Consider the following 27,649-nt stretch of genomic DNA (forward strand, 5'->3'; position numbering starts at 1 on the left):
GAACTAGACTGGTGCAGACTTGAAGATCACAGAAACAGACTGGTACAGACTGGCAGATCACAGAAACAGACTGGTGCAGACTGGCAAATCATAGAACCAGACAGGTGCAGAGCTGGCAGATCACAGAAGCGGCTGGTGCCGACTGGCAGATCACAAAAACAGACTGGTGCAGAGCTGGCAGATCACAGAAGCGGACTGGTGCCGACTGGCAGATCACAGAAGCAGACTGGTGCAGAGCTGGCAGATCACAAAAACAGACTGGTGCAGAGCTGGCAGATCACAGAAGCAGACTGGTGCAGACTGGTAGATCACAGAACCAGATTGGTGCAGAACTGGCATATCACAGAAGCGGACTGGTGCCGACTGGCAGATCATAGAACCAGACTGGTGCAGAGCTGGCAGATCACAGAAACAGACTGGTGCAGAGCTGGCAGATCACAAAAACAGACTAGTGCAGAGCTGGCAGATCATAGAACCAGACTGGTGCAGACTGGCAGATCACAGAAACAGACTGGTGCAGAGCTGGCAGATCACAGAAGCAGACTGGTGCAGATCACTGGCAGATCACAGAACCAGACTGGTGCAGTGCTGGCAGATTACAGAAACAGACTGGTGCAGACTGGCAGATCACAGAACCAGACTGGTGCAGAGCTGGCAGATCAGAGAAACAGACTGGTGCAGACTGGCATATCACAGAACCAGACTGGTGCAGAGCTGGCAGATTACAGAAATATACTGGTGCAGAGCTGGCAGATCACAGAACCAGACTATTGCAGAGCTGGCAGATCACAGAAACAGACTGGTACAGACTGGCAGAGCACAGAACCAGACTGGTGCAGAGCTGGCAGATCACAGAACCAGACTGCCGAAGAGCTGGCAGATCACAGAAACAGACTGGTACAGACTGGCAGATCACAGAACCAGACTGGTGCAGACTCGCAGATCACAGATCCAGATAGGTGCAGAGCTGGCACATCACAGATCCAGACTAGTGCAGAGCTGGCAGATCACAGAACCAGACTGGTGCAGCTGAGCTGGCAGATCACAGAAACAGACTGGTGCAGAGCTGGCAGATCACAGAACCAGACTGGTGCAGACTGGCAGATCACAGAACCAGACTGGTGCAGAGCTGGCAGATCACAGAAAAAGACTGGTGCAGACTGTCAGATCATAGAACCAGACTAGTGAAGACTGGCAGAAAGATCACATCGACGTCTTCCCCTCATTCAAGAAGTTTCTTCTGACAACTGCGCTTTACTTTGCAATATTGATACCACCAATGGAAATCCACAGGCACTCATGTTACACAGAGCTATACAGGGAGAAAGAAAGGAGGCATTATGAAACCTATCAAAACCGGGCAGCGGAAATGGGGCAAAAGACAAAACAAGATTTAGATGTTCAGTCTCTCTCGTCTGTTATCCATTAGGAAGAAGAGTCGTGTGAATAAAAAAAAAAATCTATCAGACAAGAATAACCATGTTTCTGACAGAAAAGGTCGAGTCGGACGTGGGACAGCTAACTGAGGAAATATCAAGCGATTTGGACAAAACGGGATGGGCGATTAACAAAGGACATGAAAATCGAGAGTAGCGACTGTCTGGAGCCAGCAGCAAATGGAGGTAAACACAAATAGATGACTGCAAAGAGATAAAACATTTCCATACAACAGTCATATGATAAGATGAAGCAACAAAATTCATAACTGCTCGTTGATGACCAAATGCAAGATAAGTGGTACGAAATACGAAAGGAACATAATGATGATACTGTCTTGCGTTATCAAGTATGCAGAATGATGCATGGGAAAGCAAGCGAAGACTGCATGGAACTAATGATGGCAACAAAATCAAAACGCCAAAAACTATTTATGGAACCAGCTTGGATATTCCAAACACTGAACGACGCAGAGGTAGAAACTGAATCAGATGTGTTACTGGAGTGAAAATTGCCTCAAACTATGGTAATGGATTAAGCAGCGCCACAACAGTGCAACTTTGTCTAAAGAAACTCACTTCTGATGACAAAAACATCAAAGAAAAAAATTCAAAAAGAAGGTCAGAAAAAAACTTGAGAAATAACAGAGAAGCTGATGAAACTCACCCTAACTCGTTGCCTGGTAAATATGGCAATCACCCATCGAGTTTACACAGCATACAAGCCTCACCGGGTTCCGGAAGAAGTGGGTCATTTAGCATAAAGTTCCTATGGACACTGACGGATACTTGCCAAAAAGCACGACAGGGGCTCTTAAAGAGGAAACACGGGAAACGCAACAAAACAATTCAAGCAGAGCACACTACAATATAGCACGACAGAAAAAACGTTGTTATTGCACAAGGAAGGTGATTGGTCAAATGCACGGAATTAGCATCCAATCAGCAGAGGGGATCTTCCTATAATGATAGATAACCAGCGACATGGTTTAAGGAAGGAGAACCAACACAAACTGAAATGAAAAAAAAAACAACGTCATACGTCTACAAAGTTGATTTATTGCTGGCGAGGTGGCAGAGACAAATCCGGAAATATTTCAATGCGGAAGAGGGAAAGGAGATGCAGGAACAATCCTACGCGGAAAGCAGAAACAATATCGCACATCAATGAGATCGAGATAGAAGGAAGGATAAATATCGCACTTCGAAATGGGAAAAGAGGAAGGAAACAATGATATGCAAAAGCTCAATCAGCTTTCATGTGAGGATGAATCAACAACTGACAAAAGACAAACTTACAAAAGACAGATTGGAAATGGACACTTCGGAGGATTGAGAGGGTATGAAAAGTTTAGGCAGACCTTATGACCACAAATAGTCGTTACTGTAAAATAAAAACAAAGAAAGAAACGCTAACAGGCAAGTGACGAACAATCGGAATACAGCATAGACGACAACCCAGGGCCCCTTAACACCTTGAAACGATCTCCACAAAACGACCCACTGGCGCATGCAACACAATGTATAACCATCAGAGGGAGGGGATGGAAGGAAAGGGATGTATACTGACTGTCAACAGAGGGCGGGGTGACTTATGAATGGGGAGGACAGGAAAGGAGGAGTGTTACCCCGAGAAAGAAACTGAAGAGACGATGAGAACCATAGAATCCTGCTTGTAGTTCACGGAAGGTATTTTTCCTCCTTTATATTTCTTTGAAATTTTCATGTTCATACTGTTATCCAAATACTGTGTTTTCCTACGCATTTTCGGCTCTTCCTAGAGTCGCTCCAGTTGAGTTTTTTCCCCATAACTTTTCTGTCTTTTTTTTTTAGCTAATAACTTTTCGAAATAAGCATTTACAAATTGTGAGGTATAACATTTTAAGCATCTTTTTGCTTTTCAAGTTGTAATTTCCCATTACTCGTAACAAATAGCTAACTCCTGTTCGTGCTTTACGTAATGCTATGGTTCTATTGGCTTTCATTGTCTGTGTTGCTCAAACTTGCAGATCCTTTAATCAGGACCACCGGATCGATCGAAGCCATCCGAGGTTTTTCACACCACACAATCAACATTGATCAAGATGGAACCGAGTTGAATATGTTACAGTTGTTTTTGTCAAAGAATATCTGCACGACTTATTAAGTGGCAAATGGAAATAACGCAGATTTTTTTTTTCACAACAAATGAAATGAAATTTGCTCTTCTTCGATGAAACTAATCAAGCCGAGTGTAATTACATGATTTCATTTAATCACCTGTGAGAGTCAATTTAGTCGAGTTTCATACGTTATCTACCCCTATAAAAAGTCAAAAAGTTTTATTGTATAGTCCCGGAAGGTACTGTATCAAAATCATTCCAGCACTTAATGATGTACGCTGTAATCGGTTAATGCTTTCAAGACATAATGTTTAAATCAGGTAATGGGAATAATGGAGAATAAGAGGTGAAAGTGAATTTTGTTCACCCCAAAACTATGGACTCACAAAAAATCTATTTCTATAACAAAAGAGAAAGCCAAAGAAAATGTTCAAAACGCAATGTATTACAATATAGATATTCGTAGTTTCTCCGTTAAGGTGCATTCATCTTGAAGAGCGAAAAGCCTTCAGTCAATTAAATGTAAACCGATATATGATCGATATCACTTACTCACTAACAAAAACATAAACAGAAGAGAAAAACTTACGAAAAAAAAAAAACGGCCGAAAAATATTTGAGCCCTATTATGATTATGTGATCATGTTTATATTTATTTTTTTCTGACAGACTGGCAAAATATTGTGTGAATGTAAGTTTAATTCGTTCTTATGATTTCCCCTATAAACAATCACGTTAATTCTATAAAAGTATATTTGAGGAGTACTTCAATTAAAAGAAAAAATGTAAATGAGAAGAGACTGTCAATAACATTGTATATCAGAGCGAGAAAAGTCAATTTATCATCTTTGTAATAGCTGTAATTTTCTTATTATGCTCTGTTTTGATAGATGTCACTTTTTTGTGTGCCAAATGACTAACTTGCAACTGTTTATAAATGTTTCATCAATTTTATGTCTTTCCACAAAACGTTATGATTTTAATGCCAATGAAATATTAAAGTGCAATTATTTCAATGAATTTTTCCAGAGAGAAATTTCCAAATGTGTGGTTCTGGCGTCACAGGTGAGAGAGTGATGGAGTATTAAAGAGGAAATTCGCATCAAAATCAGACAAATAGAGTGGTATAGAGGTTCTATCAAAGCGGACATCGGACATCGGACATAAAATGAGCAAAGATATCAAATTTTATATAGCGTGTTATCGTGAAACATCGATATTGATGGTAACCACACAATCAAATTGAATGAAGAGCTAATGTCACAACCTCGCAAGTCTCACACAAATTATGCACTTAATTTAATTTTTTTTTGTTCAGGTGTAAAATAGGTAAGCAGAGTACGAGTAATGTTATACAGGGCTATAATAATGGCTGGGTCCTCGGGAAGAGCAGTGATTACAGTACATTGAAAAGGCGACCCATGCAGGATAGATACGAAAATATAATGATAATGATAATTATAATAGTATTAACAATAATATCAATAAAAATGATGATGATGATGATGATGATGACAATAATGTAATTATTATTGTTGTTATAAGAATAACAATAACCTATATTATTATCATTATCATCATCATTATCATTATTATTACTATTGTCATCATCATCGTTATTATAGGGCGCATTTTCCACGTGCCGATAAATACTAGGTGTTTCAAAAAACATTTCCCACTTTTGATCATTAATAGCTCAAAAACTATTCATCCGATAAAACTGTCATTGATATAAACAATAGCTGAATAGTGTACAATTTGGTTGAAGGTAATTTAAATGTGAAAGCATAAATCAGTTTCATTAAATCTAAGATTGATTTTGAAGTAAGGTTTCAGATTTTGGTCAAATTTTAACCCTCTGTACAAAAATTGAACCTTGCACAGGAACCAATGATGTGTATGTGAGTGTGTGCCGACAATGGCCCTGAACAATGGACATGCCTGAACCACCTGTTCACTAGCCGTCAGTCTCTTGCTCCCAGGCACATGAATGCTTAATCAATAATTCATGTGGATTGCCCTGGGCACTGCTAGTCTGGATTCATGCACGGTAAAGGGTAAACTGCATGCACATGGAAAAAGAAAGCACACGTTTCCATGTGCTTGCAAACACCACATTCCATTCCAGCTAGCAATCATTTTCAACTTTTGCTTCATATACAGTGCACTCCCGTTATAACGAACACGGTTATAACGAAATTCCGGTTATAACGAAGTAAAAATTTGGGCTGCAATGTCATCCACTCTATGTATTTCTATTGTTTATTTGTTCGGTTATAGCGAAATTCCGATATAACGAAAGAAAACTGCCGGTCCCGAGGACTTCGTTATAACGGGAGTCCACTGTATCACTAAATTTGGGATATAAATAAGCATAAGTGAGCTAAAGTTCCTCATTGTAATGCAACTGTCTACTAATTAAATAGTCTGACAAATTTTTCGCTTTTTGATAAAAAGAAATAATTTTTGGTAAAGAGTTCAGCAGCATTTATCATTGGGGCGATATGTTTCACAGTAGATTTATTTAAGGCTCCATTTACACAAGTGTATACTCTAATTGATTTTGTTTGCTTCCTGTCACCATGTTTACGATAGAACAGAAGGTATTCAATGTAATTCAGAAGTAGGGAGAGCTAGCACTGTCGAGACCCAACGACAGTATCGGCAGGCGTTTGACTTTACACAGATACTGCCAGAGGCTGAATAAAGACTAGTTGTGATAGTGGAATTTCTCATGAATAAATAATGAAGCATTCAAACCCTAACCATTGTTTAGGACCATTGCAAGGGTGTTAACCACACACTCCATACACACCCATTGACCCCTGTGCAAAGTGAAATTTTGTACAGAGGGTTGAAAATAGAGCAAAATCTGGAACCTAACTGTGAATTTAATCATGTATTTCATGAAACTGATTTATGTTTTCATATTCAAACCACCTTCAACCAAATTGTACACTATTCAGCTATTACTCATATCAATGACAGTGTTATCTGATATATAGTTTATGAATTATTAAGAATCAAAAGTGGGAAATGTTTTTTGAAACACCTAGTATTGCTGTTCATTGTTACGTACAATTGCATATAGTGGGGTGGCTTAGTGAAATTATCGTGACACGGCGGACAAAAGCATGATTTTTTCACCAAAGGTACTTCATGATGTACCTTCTCAAAAAATAGGGTGCTCCAAGAAAATTGATGCTGGGAAGGAGGTCAGAGGTCAAAGGTCAATGACCTTTATTTGTGAAATAGGTTTTTTGGCTATTTCTCAGGTCAGGAATATCCAATCTGGATAAAACTTGGCAGGAAGAATATTGAGAACAAGTAAAATATTTTGATTGAATTTGGGGTGAATTTTCCAAAGGTCAAAGGTCAAAGGTCAATGAACTTTTTCTAAAAATCATGTTTTTGTTTATTTCTCCAGGTAGGAAGATTCAATTTTCACAAAATTTGATATGAACGTTATATAGAAGGTACCAAGAGTATAAACCAGGGGTCAAATATAATTGTTGATTTGTGCGTTGCCATGGCAACCCAAAACGAGGGTTTTTGATTGAAGTTAGTTACAGGAGGCTATTTTCCAGTTTGGAAGAGATTCCATTTGAATAGGTACAACTGATCAACGGGATGTATAGAGGTTTGAAATACTTTTCATTAGTGTTAAGTGGTATGTTGCCATGGCAACTACATATATAGATTTTGGTTAAACTTAAAGGAGACTTCAGAACTTATGAATTTGAAGAGATTTCCATCAGGGTTGGTATAATTGATCAACAAAAAAGTCGCCAGACAAAGATTTGTCACCTTTATAGCATGTGGGTTGAGTGAATGCAGCAACAATAGTAGAACACATCAGTGAGAGTTTGAGGAAAATTGGACAATCCGTTCTAAAGTTATGAATTTTTGAAGTTTCTGCTCATGCAGTCGAGGCTGGATGAGAAGACTACTATACCTTGTAATGTCACATGTGTACAACGATATAAAGAATGAATAAAGAAAATTCAACATAAATTATTTTCGCTTACAAAAGGATACTCGACTTCTCTTTCAGAAGGCAGGGGGAATAATTTTACCCTTGACATACGTAAGTAGCAAGTCAAAGAAACTATGTGAACTTTATTCAAAAAGTATGGTTTTGTGAAATTCTCATTTCATTTTCCTTAGAATGTGTGCATGTGACATCATACACTGTGGTAGTCTTTTCATCCAGCCGCGACTGTGCAGATACCTTAAAAAATCATAACTTTTGAACGGATTGTACGATTTTTTCCAAGCTTTCTGTGATGTGTCCTACTAATATTGTTGTATTCACTGAATCCACGTGCGCATGAAAGTGGACTTGTCCTTTAAGGACAGATTCTGAAAGAGCAGACTGTAAGCTTTAAAATGATGTATCACACAATTCAAAGGGATTCCCCTAACCTATCTAAATAATAATACCGGTACTGGAAAGAAAGCACACACTCTGGATAAGTATGAACTGAGAAAAGAGGCTGCATTGTCTATTTTAGCGTTTAATCTTTACCAAGCTGTCTCATGTCATTATGTTCATCTTTTCTTCCCCCCTCCAATTTTCATTTGAGTTTGCCATTATTAATTTTTGATGATAAGAACGATGCCACAAGGCATTGTTTCTTAAAAATGCTTCAACTGCTCCTTCAGGTCCAAAATCTACATCAATATATATTATTTTCCTGATCTCCTCAACATTTTCCAAAAATAAAGCATACACCTTTTATGCACTGAGTCCTCCTTTTTGTGGATAATTAAAGGCAAAAACCCAAAATTAGTGCTTGAAAATTATTCTTAAGTGTAAGTTACGGATACAAAGAACCTCTGTAAAAAATGAATCTGTATAATCAATGTTAAGTATTGTTAATAACACAAAATGTGAACAATATTTCTATGATAACATGTTTCCAGACTAAACCGTCCGCATTTATGCTTTAATGAGAAAAATACTGATATCTCTTTATATGTTTGCTTTGATTGCAAAAACTGTATATGGTAGGATGTCTTGTGATACAACTGGGGGGCATTTCATGAAGCGTTTTGTCAGATATTTCGTCTGACAAAATGTTAAAAGCTACTGAAATCCTTGCATCTGATTGGCTGAGAGCATTTTTGTCCGACAAGTTGTCGGACAAAAATGCTTCATGAAATGCCCCCCAGGGGGGCATTTCATGAAGCAGTTTGGTCAGATATTTTTCTGACAAACTGTTACAAACTACAGAAATCCTTGCATCTGATTGGCAGAGAGCAAATTTGTCCGACAACTTGTCGGACAAAATGCTTCATGAAATGCCCCCAGACCTACACATATTATGCATAAAATGTGATATCCTGAACATTTTTTTTTTCAAGTCACTCTCCCAAAAGTGTATAATATAGGACCTTTAAGTTTTTCTTGTGTTTGTTCCTGGCAGATTACTAGTACACAAATGCTCCAATCCATGATGACCTAACGGAAATTAAGGAAATTAAAATGAATATACTGAAAACCAAAACTACAAATACTAATAACTTACTTCATTCTTCTCTCCCCACCCCACCCCACCCCTTCTTTTTGGTTTCTTGATATACTCGTAGATCTAGCTGACTTTGATAATTGTCATTATGTAACATCATCTTCAATTGACAAGGCGATAAAACTTAACAATCATTTCATTATGCTGCTCGACTAATGGGGTTAGTTGAACTATATTGTTTTTAATGTACTATACTTTTTCCTCCTATCAATCACATGTATTTTGGGTGGAATGTATTTTGACATAAAGCATCATAGAATCAACCGCCTTTGGGGTCGGGAATTTTGTCATATCATATTGTGATTTAGATTCTGCTCTATGCCGATTTTGTTTTATTTCTATCAACTTTTTAAACTTCCCCATAGACTTTGTTCACCAGCCAACTACATCCCACCCTCTTTGGATAATGTGAACCAATCAAACATTGCTTTTACTTTTTAATAACATGTCTATACATAGCTATCAGACCAAAAATATTCAAACCGCTTTAAGTCTTTATGAGTGAAATTACAAATATCAATATATTTTTAAAAATATTCAAATTGTCTAAATTCAACTTCATCTATGAAAATAGACTTTTAACCTTTTTAAACATTTGAATAACCCCCACAAGAAATAAGAAACATATAAAGAGGGGAGGTGCGGACTATAAAAATTGCTTACGGGAACCAGGTAATCCCTGCGCTAAACCTATGGAATTCACACAATCTTGGAGGAAACGGGTTAAATTTGTTAGGAAATATGTAGGTCAATACCCAAAACCTTAAGTTCTCAATGGAATATGCAGCTCTTCTACTGGTAAACTAGTAGTTCTGGGAGAAAAAATGAACTGTGACATAGTCCTACACCTGGCTCAGTCATTGCCTAAGATTTAAAGTATCTGAGCCAGAGTCACATGTCACTCTTTGCCATTTCTCTACAGGAGGTAGACAGTACTAAAAAAATCCTTTACCAGAAATTATAGGAAATTATTTAATGAAAAGGTGCTTAAGAAAACTGGACTATTCCAACACACCTCCCTCAGGTCTGCAACACAGACTAACCACCTGTTACCATAGGAAAACCAGTAAAAATGGTGTATTACTGTAAACATGCACACAATATGTCGTATTATGGGTCTGAATTTTAAGACTAGCAACCATGTACATTGCATTGCATTGTACAGAAACCTGGCGAATGCCCTGTGTATAGTCTTTGAATTCAGACACTATTGTTATGTACAAATTAAGGGCATTTTCTCATCTTTTCTGTTAGCGGATTTCTTGGAGCACCCCCTAATTTTGATCCTCATATATATACAAATGTCTGAGGAAAAAATGACACTTTTGTCCGGCGTGTCACGATTATCAGTATATTTGTCACTAAGCCACCCCACTAATATCGGTTAATAACATGAGAAAGAGCAATGAAGTTAGCAACGTATTTAGTGAAGAGACAGGAAGGTAGAAAGAGACGTATAGACTGTGATTCATTGGCAATGAATAGAAAGGGAGCTCATGCAATTGATGTCACGTTGAGAAGTGATTAACTACTGCATTCAATCGCTAACGGTCTTTACATCGATACCGAGACCTTAAAGACCTTAAAGACCTTATATTAAGAGAAATTGTCATTGTTACATGGCATTACAACAAGTACAGCTACAGCATTCTCCAAACGTGCGAACTGGTGTCGTTACATACATTCCGCCCTATTTGACGATGTGGTTACGTAATTTGCGCTGATCTCATAAGTGGGTTAGTTTCGTGAGACTGATAAACGATGATGGGTAAATCGATGAAAACCGCCCCTTTGCCTACCCTCATGTTCTTTGAGGGCTCCGTCTGTGCTGCATTGTCGCAGCTCCTTTGGCGTGAACTTTGAACGGAATCTCCCTCCTTTACAATGCCGATGCGTGCGGGTTTAAGAACCGCCTTGTGTGCCAAGTGTGTGCGGCCTTTTCGCGCTCAGTTTGGTCGACAAGGAAGCACGAACATGACATGAATACCTACCTACACACAGGTGGCGGAAAGGTGAGTTATAATATAAATATGTGCTGCTTGTAATGTGATATTTCGTGATCGCTTCAATGTTGATCACTGAATGTTGATAAGGCAATTATGTGATGCAACGTGCTTTTAACATCCGCGTAGTTCAACGAGGCCGCATCGAATTGAGCCGGCCAGGGCTGCAGGGGTAATGTCTCGTCACTATTATAGTTTGTGGGGTACGTCCATCGAGGCGGCATTGCTGATATTCGCTAATTACTCGCGACAGCTGACCGTTCATTCCGCCCCGTTCGCGGCCTCATTGCGCTTTATTCAATGTCTAAATACTATATCTTTGTGGTGTTCAGTTAACGGGCTTGGAACACAATGTTGGTCTTTTTCTAGAAAGTTCACCAACAGAGTGAGGTACGGTAAAGAAACAATTTTAACAGCTGCTTCACGTGCGTGTCTCTGATGCAGACTTAGAAATGACAGTGCATCAGTTACTGTTGTTTGATTCATTGTCAACGGGAATATAGGCCTAATTATTTAGAATGACTCCGCAATAATCATTTCAAGGCAGATTAAAAAACGCTAATTGAAACCGTATGAGTAGCTGGTAGCTCTGCAATCGAGTGAAACAGCTTCTCAAAATACTCTTCGGTGCGGTGTGATGTGATCAGTCGTTCATCTTCACTAAAATTATCCCGTAGCTTTGCGTTACCATGGATACGTCACTCGCGGGGTTGACGTTGCCCAGCAAATTTGAGACCGTCATCAATGTAAGGTTCTATACTTGTCTTTCCTCACGCGTGCTGAAAACAGAGAAATTAAGGATATTCGGTCAATAGTCTCTGATGTCACTTGTTAAAAATTCAAATTATAGCGCAGTAGTAGCCAACGTTGATTAGTATAAATAACATTCAGAGTATTTATCTGTTCTAGCTATAATAACATATAGATGCATACTACTGATCTTTACAATCGTACTAGCGCAACCATACTTTGTCAAAGTGTTTATTTCTAACCACAACCATCTATACAGTGCGCTCAAAATGTCGACGCGAATCCCGTCAATCATCTTTGTAATAATCATATCAGAATGTATGATAAGATATACGTGTTGTCTATCCAATATTGAGAAGCCGGTTTCTCAGTACATTTTGAAACTTGCATGAAGGCTTTTTCAAGGTAATTGCTGTTAAAGTGATCGTGCACATTATATATTTTTTTCTCTATGATATCAAGCAATAAGCTTATTTTTTTTTGGAGAGTATACTACAGTATAGTCTTGAACCACAACGGCATAGGTTTAGTGTCAGGGGAATTTTGCCTCCTCTGACACTGCTTTGACAATAACTTCGAAACAAAGCAGGAATTGAGTTCTCGACGTATTTCCAAAAAAAAAAAGAATTAATTCTCGATCATTAGATGTTCAGCGGGACTGTTTCCCCATAGCATTTGATGCCAATTAGATCTACGATTTGATATACTGTTTGATGAAAAATATATCACTATCAAAATGATTTACCTAACCATTTCAACTTGTATTAATATTATGATTACTACTACTACTACTACTACTACTACTACTACTACACCTGCTACTCCTATTATTAATACTAGTAGTAGTACTAGTACTTCTTGTTCAACCACTTCTGTTGGTGTACATAACTTGTAATTCGATGAATACCGTATAAAATACTACTGTTTCGTTTTTCCCGCATGTAAGGGTTAATTTTAGTGTTCCGCCAGTTCTGCAGCCTCTGCATATTTATTTTGTGATTAGATATTCTGATAATGTCTAACTAGTTGGTCATAAGACTTCCGTGTTTGTATCATGATTTCGTCAGATGTTTAGGACTTCATGTGCAGCACGACATCACATTTATGAGAAGACAGAGCCAAGATCAATCTTATTCTTCAGGAGCAAGTAAAAGGGAGGATAGTCTTCATTCAAGACTGGCCTATCAAGGAGTGAATAATGGATGAAGAGAAGAAGATTCCATCGGAGAAGGAGGCGGAAGCCGAGCAGTCCGGGCAAGAAAACACCAGCAAAGCACAGTCTGATGCCCGATCGATGAGGTGAGGAGATGTGGAGATACAGTCAAACCTGTCTAGAGCGGCTATCTAAGGGAGTAGAAAACAGTGGCCGTTAAAGACAGGTGGTCACTAAGGCAGGTTTGACTGCGTATATAACCGCATAGAACCACACAGGCAATACAAGACATAATGACCAGAAATCACAAAATGATTAAAATCAAAGTCGTAATTTGAAATTTAGTCCACGGACTATAGTAAATAGGTGCATCTACGTTGTTACATGCGCATGTCAACATGTCTTTCTTATCAAATTTGTTGTATACACAATCGTAATTTGCATAATCGATGGTAGGTTTAAACTACCATTGTGCACTCCTAATGTCAATAATGTATTGCGTATAATGCGGAATGTTATCCCATCACCGGGCGTGACAAACCTATATGCCCACTCGCTGTGGACAACTAAATCTCGGCGTTATGGGCAAGGGAAATATTTGAACACCTACTTGCCCGCTTAAAGAGGTCTATTCCCTTATTGCCCGAAATGCCTATTCAGGCAAATAGGAAAAAATAATCATATTTGCAATGTCCTGACCAGTATGATAGAGAACAGACATTGATTGTAAGATTCGTCGTTCAAGAACAACTTTTACTTCTCGTATAAAGGGTCCAGAAAGGCGACTGTCCCATCACAAGATTTTTTTTTTTTTTTTTTTTTGGGGGGGGGGGGGGGTCAAACCGCAATTTCTTCCCAATTACTTCCCTATATAGTCAGCGTCCACACAAGATGAGATATCTGTCAATGCGAAATCATCGAATGAGGAAGATTGTGAGTAAATTAGATGAAAGGAGCCGGGTTTAGATTAAGATTGTATGATCAATTAGTAATTCATTAGTCCGTGTATATACATTAAAATCTTATATGTAAGTGACACAAGAAAGTAAAAATTGGCAAGAAGACAAAGTAGACACCATTTGCTGTTATTGCGCTGGTTTAACTGCAATCAAGGAAAAGAAGAGAAATGATGGATTAAAAAATAAGAACAGGAAAAGAAGGAGGAGGAAGAGGAGAGAGAGAGAGAGAAGACACAGAATGAACGAAGGTTACAATGGCTGCTGTGGAGAAAGTCAAGCACATACAAAAAACAACAATAAAAAACACACGAGCGAGAGATGGAAGCTGAGGAAGAGAAAGCGAAAGAGAGTCATAAGATGTGAAAAAGAAGACCGAGCACTATATACAAGGCCTACATTCCGACCAACTGTAGCAGACCTATTGTGTAATTGTTCATTATGTCGTTCTTGTGTTTGGCATGTCTTTGACGACAGTTAAGGAAGTCTTCGATATGTTCAATGAATACAGCAGTTATCTACTCGACAGTTATGGTTTAAGGTCTATATAAGTCTATTTTCCGCCAGGTGTTCCTCGTATATCACTCCATATACGGAATATTTGCACTTGTGAAAACATTCTGAATATTTACACTCGTGAAAACATTCTGAATACATGTATTATGATGGACGAGATTGAGAAATCAGATATTACACATTAAAGGACAAGTTCACCATCATAGACATGTGGGTTGAGTGAATGCAGCAATATTAGTAGAACACATCAGTGAGAGTTTGAGGAAAATCAGACAATCCGTTCAAAAGTTATGAATTTTTGAAGTTTCTGCTCAGTCACGGCTGGATGAGAAGACTACTATAGCTCGTGATGTCATATGTGTACAACTATAATATCGTCGGTTGAGAATGATAAGGGCGTTAAGTTGTCACAAAACCCATAGTGTTCGAGACAACTTAACGCCCTTCTCATTCTCAACAGACGATATTATAAGGAAAGAATAAAGAAAATTTAACATATTTATTTCCATTTTTCTCGCATAACAAAAGAACACTCGACTTCTCTCGTTCAGAAGGCAGGGGGAATAATATTACCCTTAACATACGTCAGTAGCAAGTCGAAGAAATGTGCACTTTATTCAAAAAGTAAAGTTTTATGAAATTCTCTTTTTATTTTCCTTATATAGTTGTACGCATGTGACATCATACACTATAGTAGTCTCCTCTTCCAGCAGTGACTGCGCAGATACTTAAAATATTCGTAACTTTTGAACGGATTGTCCAATTTTCCTCAAACTTTCATTGATATGTTCTAATAATATTGCTGCATTCTCTCAATCCTTATGTATATGAAGGTGGACCTGTCCTTTAAGATGAATATCAAAGGTCCATTCATAAACTTGAAACTACGTATGAACATACCTACACCGCATATTGGCAAGCAGTGCATGCATATACCAAGTAATGACCGTTATACTTTGTACTCGACATGCTCGAGAGAGATAATGCTGTTTGCACATACTTCGATTTGAGATAGAGACTTGGGTGCAAGCATGATCAAGGAGCTTCAAAGCTCCTTGGTATGATGGAAATCGGTGGGAGGGGGGGGGGGGGGTAACAAAGAGGGAGGGAGAGAGAGAGAGAGAGGGGGGGGGTAGGAGAGGGGGAGACAACGAACAGCGGCGGAGGGAGGCACAAAATGAGACAAGATGGGACATGAAAGACGTGTATATTTATATATTTTAGTAGCTTAACAGCGACCGGTCAATATTGACAAAATGAGTAATTCAATGAAATATGCCCCACCATCATTCTCAAATTCTTTCTTGAATATAATCTCTCTTCAAGTGAAGTTTACATTGGATTTTCTCCTCCTATGTCAGTTTTCCCCAGTTAAACCGTCAAACACAACATATTTCAGCTTACACACGCATCTGATTCATATTGTTCCCGCGTGTCTTTCATATAGTCACGTATTTGCTCACTATGTAATATATTCACTCCTATTCCCTCCCTCTTCATGTCTGATTTTTGTATTCTTTAATCTTATTTTCTTTCTTAGCGTGTCAGGGGAGTCACTCTACGCATTACTTGAACTCACAAAGAATGCCACTGATGAACAGATCAAAAAGTCGTACAGAAGAGTAAGTTTCTTTCTCATGATTTCTCAGAAGAAATTTGTGCCTGTTGACACAAAATTTTCTGCACAAAGTGGCCCATACAAGTGTCACTAAGTGCGCATACTGGTAGTTCGTCGTCGATTTCAATGATATTCCAGCGTTGTAGGCAAATCACGTATAATATTCTTTCGTCCACAGTGTGAATACAGGACGCAAGTTAGGTGCGCACGTCATTTTGTATAAAGCAATTCGTAATGCTGGCAAAGGCGCTTTAAAACAACATCTCTAAAGTATTAAACCAGTAGTCTAGGACAAGATGACTCCAAAATATATCTGATAAGATTTGCAACTAAAGTGTGTTCTTGATATCTCTAAACCTGTAGGTTTTCTGTTGTTTGTTTCCTTATTTTGTGACTAGTGAGCCATGTGCATTTGCGATTTTGATGGTAGCAGAACCAGTGTCACTACAAAATACCTCAACGTTGCGCTATGAATAAGTGTCACAGTCATAGTGTACGGCTGAAACTAAAGCATTCATTTGTAATAATCATACCAGTTATACTAATAAACACCCTGTTATCATGACAATTGTAATTCATGCTGTTGATATATGATTTATTTTTGCTGATTCGATATGGATCTGTGATCGAAATCAGACTAAAGCTCTATTCATTAGTTAAGTGATATTTTGTTTTGCACAATTTCTTACAGTACTTTAAGAAGGAAAACGCAGTCAGAGATTGTTCGGCGAGCATTCGATGCTAAACTGTCTCAAAGCATCAAACTCATTCTAGAATCTTTGAAGGTCTCATGCTCACTCAATCTTTCATTAATGGTCTATTATCACGGACGGAGTAGGAGGTAACCGACTTGCAGGGGTGGGACAAAGGTTACGTAACTAACTCTAAGAACCTTGGGCCTAGATGAATCATAGGATGAAACATTCTTATTTCATTTCCATTTCTTTGTTTCATGATATTCCCGGTAAATCTCAGAAATACACCCGTGGCACGGTGATTTCCTGGGTCGGTTAACTCCACAAAACGAAGGTAATAGCGGTGTGTTTGCAGGCGCGTGTAAACATTACTAGCCTCCATCGCCGATATATACTCAAATCGGCTGGTATGTTACACCAGAAAATTGTATCTAATAATTATGTACGTTTGTGTGGCTGTGAATATGTGTTGTTGATTGATAATATAACAAGCATGGTCCTAATTCTCCTTTACGGTTCTTTTTTTTTTCAGTTAGCACTGAGGTATCACCCTGACAAAAACAGAGATGACCCTACTGCAGAGGACAAGGTAAGTTTGACCAATCAGTAGTGACTTCTTGTTTTTATTTTCCAGTAATGCCAGTGGAGGGTTTTTTTTTTAATTCTATTTCCATGCATTGCTATAGGGCCTACTCAAATGATGTAATATTCTATATCAGGGGTACGCGGTGTGCATGTCAGAAGATGTCAAAAAAGGCCAAAGTTCTTTTTCCCCCGTGTTTCTTGTTTTGCATACATACCGTTTATCAAAAAATCTCATATTTATCGGAAAGCTCTGTCTTCTACGAAATCAATTAACAAAAGTCAAGTGGTGAGTTTTCAAGTTCTAATTTCGATACGTGTATTATTTTATTTGCTTTTATCCGTAGAGGAACGATTACTTTTGACCTATGACTTTAAGGAAAACAATACACAATAAAAATCTTACATGAGACGATTTCGTTCGAAAATATATGCTCGTAGAGTGGAAGAAATACATGTCGAAATTTACTCCGCGCCATTTAAGGACATTGATCATGATATTGTTTTTTGATTCTAATGAATTATGAATAAAAATACCGTTAATGTTTGTAATGTATACTTTTGATCATTATCATATTTATCGGAAAGCTCTGTCTTCTACGAAATCAATTAACAAAAGTCAAGTGGTGAGTTTTCAAGTTCTAATTTCGATACGTGTATTATTTTATTTGCTTTTATCCGTAGAGGAACGATTACTTTTGACCTATGACTTTAAGGAAAACAATACACAATAAAAATCTTACATGAGACGATTTCGTTCGAAAATATATGCTCGTAGAGTGGAAGAAATACATGCAGAAATTTACTCCGCGCCATTTAAGGACATTGATCGTGATATTGTTTTTTGATTCTAACGAATTATGAATCAAAAATACCGATGATGTTTGTAATGTATACTTTTGATCATTATCATGACACCGAACAGTTTAAAGAAATCAATCGGGCACACAAGGTATTAACAGACGAGAAGAAGAAGCAGATTTATGACGAGTACGGGTCGCTGGGTCTGTACATTGCAGACCAGGTGGGCGATGACTACGTAAAGTGGTACTTCATGATGAACAGTCGATGCTTCAAGGTAAGTCTGCGTTTAATCTTGTTTTTTTTCTCTCTTTACGTCATTTACAGTCATTCACATCATTTAGATGCTTTCTCAGAAAACAGTAAAATGGGGGTAGGCACAGAATAGATGAGTGACTTTAATTTACGCAGCGCGCGAACAGCATTCACACAATCATGTCATGTGACATGGTGACCGGGGGAAGAAGAACAGAGCGCAGTGCAGCTTGTCAACAGACCAACTCAGTCAGTTGCCGGTCACCGTCTTTTCTATCCAGGGAAATTTTTGAAGATTTCTTTGCTTATCATATGACCAGCACCTTGCAGCGAAATTGAAAACATGTTCAGTCTTTATACCAAATTAAAGCCGAGGAAGAGTAACAATGAACGGCATGCACTAGTTATCCCAGCGGTCACCAGCTCTGCGCAAGTTTCTTCTTTGTTTGAATATGAATTCCATAAAAATTGTTACATCGGACAAACCATGGGCGTCACCAGGGGGGGGTGCGTTGGGTGCGAACGCACCCCCCTTCAGACAAAAAAAAAAAAAAAAAAAAAAAAAAAAAAAAAAAACCTTCAGGCTTCGAGCGACCTCAACGCCGGGCGCTAAATAATTATTCTTTTTGATTTATTTTTTGTCAACTTTGCACCAGAGACCCCCCCCCAAAAAAAAAAAAAATAAATAAATAAATAAATAAAAAAAAAATAAAAAAATCGTGGGCAAAAACAATTCGCACCCCTGGTTCTGGCAGCACTTTTTTATACGTATCTACTATAGTATTCTTTACAGTGTTTACTATTTAGATAGATTTTGGACATCCTTCCCCGGCTTGGTCTCTTCGACGCCACCTCGCTGGTCATACCTCCCCAAGTCATGAACATAAACCGACACCCTTGACTACCAGTGGCGGATCCGGGGGGAGGGGAGCGCCGGGCGTCCCCACCCCCCCCCCCCCTTAAATTTCCGAAGCGAAAAAGTATAGCTACAAACGGCAGTTTTTCGACTGTAAAAAACTAATGTCAAAATTTTCAAGCTCGCTCTCTTCGCTCGCTCACATTGAATCGTTATGCACTTTTGATGTTGCTGCCAGTAATTGCCGGCAGTTCGCCCGGTGCCCCTCCCCCCCCCTTAATGCAAAAAGAAAAAAAAAATACAGCTACTAACGGTAGTTTTTGGACTGTATTAATATCAACATTTTCAAGCTTGCTCGCTCCGCTCGCTCGCATTAAAATTCTCCTGATATTGCTGCCAGTAATTGCCAGCAAATGCGCCCGGTGCGCCCCCCTTAATTTCGAAAGCAAAAAAGATATAGCTTGTAACGGCAGTTTTGGACTGTAAAATGTCAAAATTTTCAAGCTCGCTCGCATTTAATCTTTATGCAATTCTCCTGATGTTACTGCCAGTAATTGCCTGCAGTTGCGTCCGGTGCGCCCCCCTTAATTTCCAAAGCGAAAAAATAGCTACAAACGGCAGTTTTTTAACTGTAAAACGTCAAAATTTCAAGCTCGCTCTCTTCGCTAGCTCGGATTGAATCGTTATGCAATTTACCTGATGTTGCTGCCAGTACCTAAATTACCAGCAGTTACGTCTGGTGTGCCCCCCCCCCCCCTCGTAATTTCGAAAGCAGAAAAGATATAGCTTCTAACGGCAGTTTTGGACTGTAAAATGACGAAATTTTTCAAGCTCGCTCGCATTCAATCTTTATCCAATTCCTGATATTGCTGCCAGTAATTGCCAGCAGTCGCGCCCGGTGGGAAAAAAAGATATAGCTTAAAACGGCAGTTTGGGACTGTAAAATATCAAAATTTTCAAGCTCGCTCGCATTTGATCTTTATGCAATTCTCTTGATGTTACTGCCAGTAATATTGTCTGCAGTTGCGCCCTTTGCGCCCCCCTTAATTTCCAAAGCGAAAAAATACAGCTACAAACGGTAGTTTTTGGACTGTAAAATGTCAAAATTTTGAAGCTCGCTCGCTCCACTCGCTCGCATTAAAATCCTCCTGATATTGCTGCCAGTAATTGCCAGCAGATGCGCCCGGTGCGTCCCCCCCCCCCCCCCAATTTCGAAAGCAAAAAAGATATAGCTTAAAACGGCAGTTTGGGACTGTAAAATGTCAAAATTTTCAAGCTCGCTCGCATTTAATCTTTATGCAATTCTCTTGATGTTACTGCCAGTTATATTGTCTGCAGTTGCGCCCGGTGCGCCCCCCTTAATTTCCAAAGCGAAAAAATACAGCTACAAACGGTAGTTTTTGGACTGTAAAATGTCAAAATTTTGAAGCTCGCTCGCATTCAATCTTTATCCAATTCCTGATATTGCTGCCAGTAATTGCCAGCAGTCGCGCCCGGTGCGCCCCCCTTAATTTCGAAAGCAAAAAAGATATAGCTTAAAACGGCAGTTTGGGACTGTAAAATATCAAAATTTTCAAGCTCGCTCGCATTTGATCTTTATGCAATTCTCTTGATGTTACTGCCCGTAATATTGTCTGCAGTTGCGCCCTTTGCGCCCCCCCTTAATTTCCAAAGCGAAAAAATACAGCTATAAACGGTAGTTTTTGGACTGTAAAATGTCAAAATTTTGAAGCTCGCTCGCTCCACTCGCTCGCATTAAAATCCTCCTGATATTGCTGCCAGTTTGCCAGCAGATGCGCCCGGTGCGTCCCCCCCCCCCCCCCCAATTTCGAAAGCAAAAAAGATATAGCTTAAAACGGCAGTTTGGGACTGTAAAATATCAAAATTTTCAAGCTCGCTCGCATTTAATCTTTATGCAATTCTCTTGATGTTACTGCCAGTTATATTGTCTGCAGTTGCGTCCGGTGCGCCCCCCCTTAATTTCCAAAGCGAAAAAATACAGCTACAAACGGTAGTTTTTGGACTGTAAAATGTCAAAATTTTGAAGCTCGCTCGCTCAACTCGCTCGCATTAAAATTCTCCTGATATTGCTGCCAGTAAATGCCAGCAGATGCGCCCGGTGCGTCCCCCCCCCCCCCCCCTAATTTCGAAAGCAAAAAAGATATAGCTTCAAACGGCAGTTTCGGACGGTAAAATTTTCAAGCTCGCTCGCCGAATCTTTATGCAATTCTCCTGTTGTTACTGCCATTGATTGTCTGCAGTTGCACCCGGTGCGCCCCCCTTAATTTACAAAGCGAAAAAATATGGCTAAGTAAGGCAGTTTTTGGACTGTAAAATGTAAAATTTTGAAGCTCGCTCGCTCCGCTCGCTCGCATGTAATCGTTATGGCATTCTCCCGATATTGCTGCCAGTAATTTGTCGTGTCATACCGTCATTCCATAATCCAACCCCCTCCCACAATCTCCCCTTTGCTCGTTCCGCTTGTTCGGGCTCGGTTGCGTTCATGACATCTGTGTAAGAATTATTACCAGAAGTTTATTTAAATCATACCATTGATAGGCAAATTATTCAATAACAATTTACTTCAAAATATACCGATACCTTAAACAAGTGGGACTGTTTCAAGTCGGTATAACACGCAAAAAACCATCATTTACAACATCAAAATGCATTTTCAGTTCTAACCGTTGGAGGGGGTTAACCCCCTTTCACACCCTCCCCCTCGCTCGCTCCGCTTGCTCGGGATCGGTCGCGTTCATCATATCAGTGTAAAATCAATACAAGAAGTTTATTGAAATGATAGTTTATAGGCACATTTTTCAACATCAATTTCCATCAACTTGGTACTGCTACCTACAACAACTGGGACTGTTTCAAGCCGATAAAAACACGCAAAAAGCCTGCAACAAATTGCACCCTTTACAACATCAAACATGACAAACTTGTCAAAATGCAAAAAGTTCTCACCGTGGGAGGAGGGGGGGGGGGGTGGGTGGACAACAGTCACTTCCACACCCCCCCCCCCCCTGCTCGCTCCATTGAAAACTAACCCTCCCCTCCCCCCCCCCCCCCAAAAAAAAAGAAAAGAAAAAAAAAAAGATGAAATCCTAGCTTCACCGGTGCCCTTTCTCCGCTTGGTTTCCCTAAAAAAAAAACAAAAAACCAAAAAACAAAAACAAAAACAAAACACAAACAAACAGTATGAAAAGTCCAGGGATTATATTCCAAATGTCTCTCAAAAAAATCTCGTTACATTAGGGTCAAAACGCACCCCCCTTGAAAAAAAGCTGGTGACGTCCCTGCAAACTCATGCATTATCCTGCTTTCAGGACAAGTGAAGTGCCTAGCCAGCTGAGAAAAAAATAGGAAGGAAAGACCATTTGTACCAATGTATACCAAGAGCTAATTACGAGCTGGCTTTATTGCATTGCATCGTATGTGGACGACAATGCTACCGAGCTATTTCAGTGAAATTGTGACAGGGTCCTACAATGGTGCTTTCCGTAATGGCGGTGCATAGCCTGAATTCCTGGAGTACAGCGAGATGGGAAGAGAAAGGATGACGTGCTGTCTCTTTTTCTTACTTTTTCTTAATCGGAACCAACAACATCTCACAAAACTTCTTACATCGGACTTTCATAAAGTTCTTATCAAGTCTTATTTCTGGATAGGATGCATGGTGATGAGTGAGAGTATCACCATGAAACAAAAAAGCACAGTGAACACCTTAATGATGATACAGTATATAGGCTCGGGGTACTCCCGTATAAAAGTTACATGGATTGATACTGACCTGTATCCAATCAGGGCCATGCCAAATTCTTCAAACTGATGCCAGGAACACATCCATCTGTCTCCCCGGGCTCGATGAAGAAGCAAGCCGGCTAGGTGCCACCGCTAACCCCCTCTTGACCATCGCTTTTGATCATCACTGCTGCTGCATATGACATCCTTGAGTTCTATTAGCTGTGAGAGGCATACATACATATATGTATCTCCATGACTGACACGTTCTTAAGAGTAATATACTAGTAGAAGAAAACGCCGTTCCTCGGGCAAAACGGAAAAGCGCACCCAGGGCGGGTCCTGTTACTACCGATGAATCTTGAAGGTTAAATCGTGAAATTTTGCTCCTGTTCTGGCTCCTTTTTTGATGCGTGGTGTCTTGTCAGTCCTGGTAGAGTCCTGGTAAGGTAGACTGACTGCTACGTGCAGCAAAGAAAGGTTGAAATTCTGTGATTCGATACTATCACTGAAAACAGGTTCATTGCTCATACAGGTTTTGATAGTTAATGAAGGCACTTCAATATCACCGGAACGCACAATTCCATCGCTGTTCACTAGTCCTTGATTAGCAGGAATACCTTTGCTGCAGATATCAGCCTATAAGGGATGGCTTCCTATCAAGCATGTACCGACTCTTCAGACGGTGGAATTAAGCCTGCCAAGAGCAGTCCTCGTTTACCTGTCTTTCCCTTGTCGGAGAAGCGTTATCTTGTAATGGTGTTTATAAGTAAGACTGAGCCTTGCTCGAAGAGATGACACTCCAGCTTTCACCTCATAATTGTCCCTTTCTATAAAGTGACATTAGACAGGACGCTGACCAGGCGACCTCGGTAGAAACCGGTAGGAATCCCCCGGCTGCATCGGAAAGTAACAATCGGCAGTTTGATGTATTGAATCACGGTGTAAACTTCAAGCAAGAAACAGGAGTTCAAAGACCTGCTCTGCTTCAAGGAAGAAATTGCGACATTTACTACACGACATAATAGGCGTTTTCACATCAGCCCGATGTTTCGAAATAGCGCGCTATTTTTCTGACTTGGGACATTAAAAAATATCTCGAGCTTGGATTTTTATCGGGCTGATGTGAAAACGCCTATTGAGTAGAAGAATACTCAGCTGGTAAAATGGCGTAATAATCAAATGCCTCCGTACAGGAATGAGATCTTTGACAATATCTTTCTTGGTTATTACGCGACAACATTAGGCGTTTTCACATCAGCCCGATAAAAATCCAAGCTCGAGATTTTTTCCAATTTCCCAAGTCAGAAAATAGCGGGCTATTTCGAAACGTCGGGCTGATGTGAAAACGCCTATTAATGCACCAAAGTGATAACGTGACGTGTGAAATGCGAGCAAAATGATAATGAAATATGCAAATCAATGCAGGAATGTTCCACTATTTGCATCTCATGTTATTCGAATTCATGAAGTTGTTGCAGGTGGCTCACTAGGCGTTTTCACATCAGCCCGATGTTTCGATATAGCGCGCTATTTTCTGACTTGAGAAATTTTCCCGATAGCGAAATAGCGCGCTATTTGATAATGTGAACACAAATTAACGCGCTAATTGTATCGCTCTGATCGAGAAAATTTCTCGAGTCCAACTCGGGAAATTTCTGAAATAGCAGGATAGTAGCGCGCTATATAGGCGTTTTCACATCAGCCCGATAAAAATCCAAGCTCGAGATATTTTTTAATTCCCCCTTTCAGAAAATAGCGCGCTTTTTCGAAACATCGGGCTTATGTGAAAACGCTGATAATAGGCGTTTTCACATCAGCCCGATGTTTCGAAATAGCGCGCTATTTGATAATGTGAACACAAATTAACGCGCTAATTGTATCGCTCTGATCGAGAAAATTTCTCGAGTCCAACTCGGGAAATTTCTGAAATAGCAGGATAGTAGCGCGCTATATAGGCGTTTTCACATCAGCCCGATAAAAATCCAAGCTCGAGATATTTTTTAATTCCCCCTTTCAGAAAATAGCGCGCTTTTTCGAAACATCGGGCTTATGTGAAAACGCTGATAATACGCGTTTTCACATCAGCCCGATGTTTCGAAATAGCGCGCTATTTTCTGACTTGGGAAATAGGAAAATATCTCGAGCTTGGATTTTTATCGGGCTGATGTCAAAACGCCTACTGACACGATAATAAGAAAACATCATGAGTATTCTTGTCGAGCTTGGTTGCTTGTCTTCACACTTTTTCATAGGCTCTCTATGATAATAAAATAGTACATGTTTTAACTTCTTGTGCGTTATGTTGTTTATAAATCGTTTTTTTTTTCGTACTGCTTAAATGTCTGAAAACCTTGACTCAAAACGTCAAATTAATCATCGCATGTGTTTGACAGTTTTCATGTATTTGTACGATTACTTCAACCACCGTCCGTTAGACATAGATCGAACGAGTAGCGACGATTGGACATCAACAAAAGAGTGTACTATTATGCGTTATTAACTTTAAAAACTATTAGGTGCCATTGTGTTACAATGTATATTGAACTCGATATCAAAAATCACAAAACGGGATTGGAAACTTACGTCGTGCGACGTTTCGCCGATAAACAATCAACTTCTTCTGACGTCCTTCCAGCATGTCCAGTGGAAGAATGGTCCTTACATAGTTTATTTTGAGTGAAGTCAATTTTTTTTTTGTTTATAAGAATTTTGGGGTTACGTTTCGACGGGATGAATAATAATCTACATCAGTTTAATGTACATGAAATTGTTTTATCCAACGAGCAATCATTGGCTTGATATATTTATGAAAAAGTGACGCACAGTTGGCTGCATTTTTAGTAAATTTTCATTAGTAAATTGATATAAAGGACGATGAAGATTCTGACGTCGACCTCGTTATATTCATGATGAGAACTGCAGCTTCCGCAGCAGCCAGAAGTCTTGAATTTAAGTCACATTTTCCCCGGGTTGTTGCATGCATAGTCATATCTGCTGCAATAATAAATGGAAGTATCGCATCTGGCCTATGATCATTGTGTTCCCGTCAAATCGTATGCAACCTGCATGATCCGTATTGTTCTCTTGCTTCCGATAGGTGACGTCAATCATCTGTGTAATCTGTACTGGATGCTGCTGCTGCTGCTGCTGTCTCTTCTGCTGCTTTGGGTGCTGTGGTCTGTGCTCGCGATGCCGGCGGACCCCCGATGACGACGAGGATGCAGACTTCTCCGACGTCAGCGAGGCGGTATGTACCATATACTCATCTCTCTCTCTTTCTCCAAGTCTTTCTATAAAAATTGCCATACTCAAGAGATTTTTCTTTCTTTTTATTCACAGTCCCTACAAGTATCTACAAATATATATATATATATATATATATATATATATATATATATATATTATATATATATAAATTTTTTTTTCAAAGCGTACAAGTATCTTCGACTTGTCTTTTTCCCATCTATGCGTGAAAGAAGACACGCATACGCACGTAAATTGTGATAATACAAGCCATTCACTAACACAGATTGTCGTGGAAAAATGGAGAAGTCGGTTTCTTTCTTTACTCACGTCAACCTAAGTTGATATCCCATTTATCATTATTTATATGTTGACTTATTTGCTTGTTTATTCATGTATTTATTTTCGTGCTTACGAAATTAAAAATGTATAAGGGATTTATACGAGGAGGGACACCTACTCGCAGGACATAATTATTTGCTGTTCGAGTTATGGCTGAAAGTCACCCTATATTTGAGGGCATATATGGAGTCATACACATCATAACTCGTTATGCACATGTTTGCTTGTTTGTTAGTTTGTTTGTTTGTTGTTGTTGTTGTTTTTGTAAAACGTGGGCCCTGTTAAACCGTCTGCCTAGTCTAGGCCGAGGAAAAGTCACAGTAAATGTCATGTAATGTTGAAAGTGATAAACGAGGCTATAGAAAGATCGATAGCAAAACCGGCGGATAGACAGGATGTCGTTCTGATGGTTTATCGCAGACATTAGCTCTGTGTGAACGCATGAGGCTTATCTCACCCTCATGTTACTGTGACTAGGTGTTAAACTGCGCTTGCCCATTGTTTATTTGTTTTCTTTTTCCTCTCGCAGGAGGACAAGGAAAGGGCGGAAGAGAAGAATGGAGATACCGTGACAACCCAACCCAGCTCGGAAAGCGGTATTCACAACGAAGCGTTCGCGATGCCCGCTCCTTAACCTTCCGTGTTCACTTGGGAGCGGGGAAGCGGGGAGCGGGGAGGATGCAATGTATCGCCTTTTTATAGTGTTGGATGAATGGCAAGCACAATGCGACACTCATTAACATTCACCTATCAAACTGACTCTTCCGATGCTTCGATAGGGGGCGCACTGTATGATGTCCATTGCCTGCTACTTGAGTACATGTATGTGACTTGACTGTGATTCACTGCTATCTTCCGTAGCTTTTCACAGCCAGGACGATTTTTGTCTTCTTTTTTGATAGACCAGCTTTGGTTATTAAATGGCTACTTCAGTTTTCAAGAGCTGAATCTATATTTTGATTTAAGAGTTATCTGAAAGTATAGACATTAATCGATATGCGGGAAAGTATCAATGATTGAACATCCAGTATATTTTTTAGTCTGGAAGATTAATAGCATGCAA

At 39.4% G+C, this 27,649-nt stretch overlaps 1 protein-coding gene across 1 annotated transcript; it reads left to right on the forward strand.

The window, feature by feature from the left end:
• Nucleotides 1–11,014: 11,014 nt before the first annotated feature.
• On the forward strand, nucleotides 11,015–27,287 carry LOC139718694 (dnaJ homolog subfamily C member 5G-like). Its single transcript, XM_071630153.1, has 7 exons — nucleotides 11,015–11,081; nucleotides 12,890–13,121; nucleotides 15,988–16,069; nucleotides 17,293–17,349; nucleotides 18,268–18,420; nucleotides 26,099–26,248; nucleotides 27,116–27,287. Exons 2-7 carry the CDS (start codon nucleotides 13,021–13,023, stop codon nucleotides 27,218–27,220), a joined length of 648 nt encoding a protein of 215 aa, XP_071486254.1. The 5' UTR covers nucleotides 11,015–11,081; nucleotides 12,890–13,020; the 3' UTR covers nucleotides 27,221–27,287.
• Nucleotides 27,288–27,649: the final 362 nt, after the last annotated feature.

The sequence above is a fragment of the Diadema antillarum genome, unplaced genomic scaffold (genome assembly GCF_040938485.1).
Source record: "Diadema antillarum isolate AM-2024a unplaced genomic scaffold, OU_Dant_1.0 scf00000099, whole genome shotgun sequence".
In the NCBI taxonomy this organism is placed as follows: Eukaryota; Metazoa; Echinodermata; class Echinoidea; order Diadematoida; family Diadematidae; genus Diadema; species Diadema antillarum.

Excerpts from the sequence above, each read along its gene's own strand:
- LOC139718694 (XM_071630153.1), top strand. The coding sequence starts at position 13,021 with ATGGATGAAGAGAAGAAGATTCCATCGGAGAAGGAGGCGGAAGCCGAG. Across the intron at positions 13,122-15,987 it reads TCTGATGCCCGATCGATGAG|CGTGTCAGGGGAGTCACTCT; the intron begins GTGAGGAGATGT and ends TTTCTTTCTTAG. Across the intron at positions 17,350-18,267 it reads ACCCTACTGCAGAGGACAAG|TTTAAAGAAATCAATCGGGC; the intron begins GTAAGTTTGACC and ends GACACCGAACAG.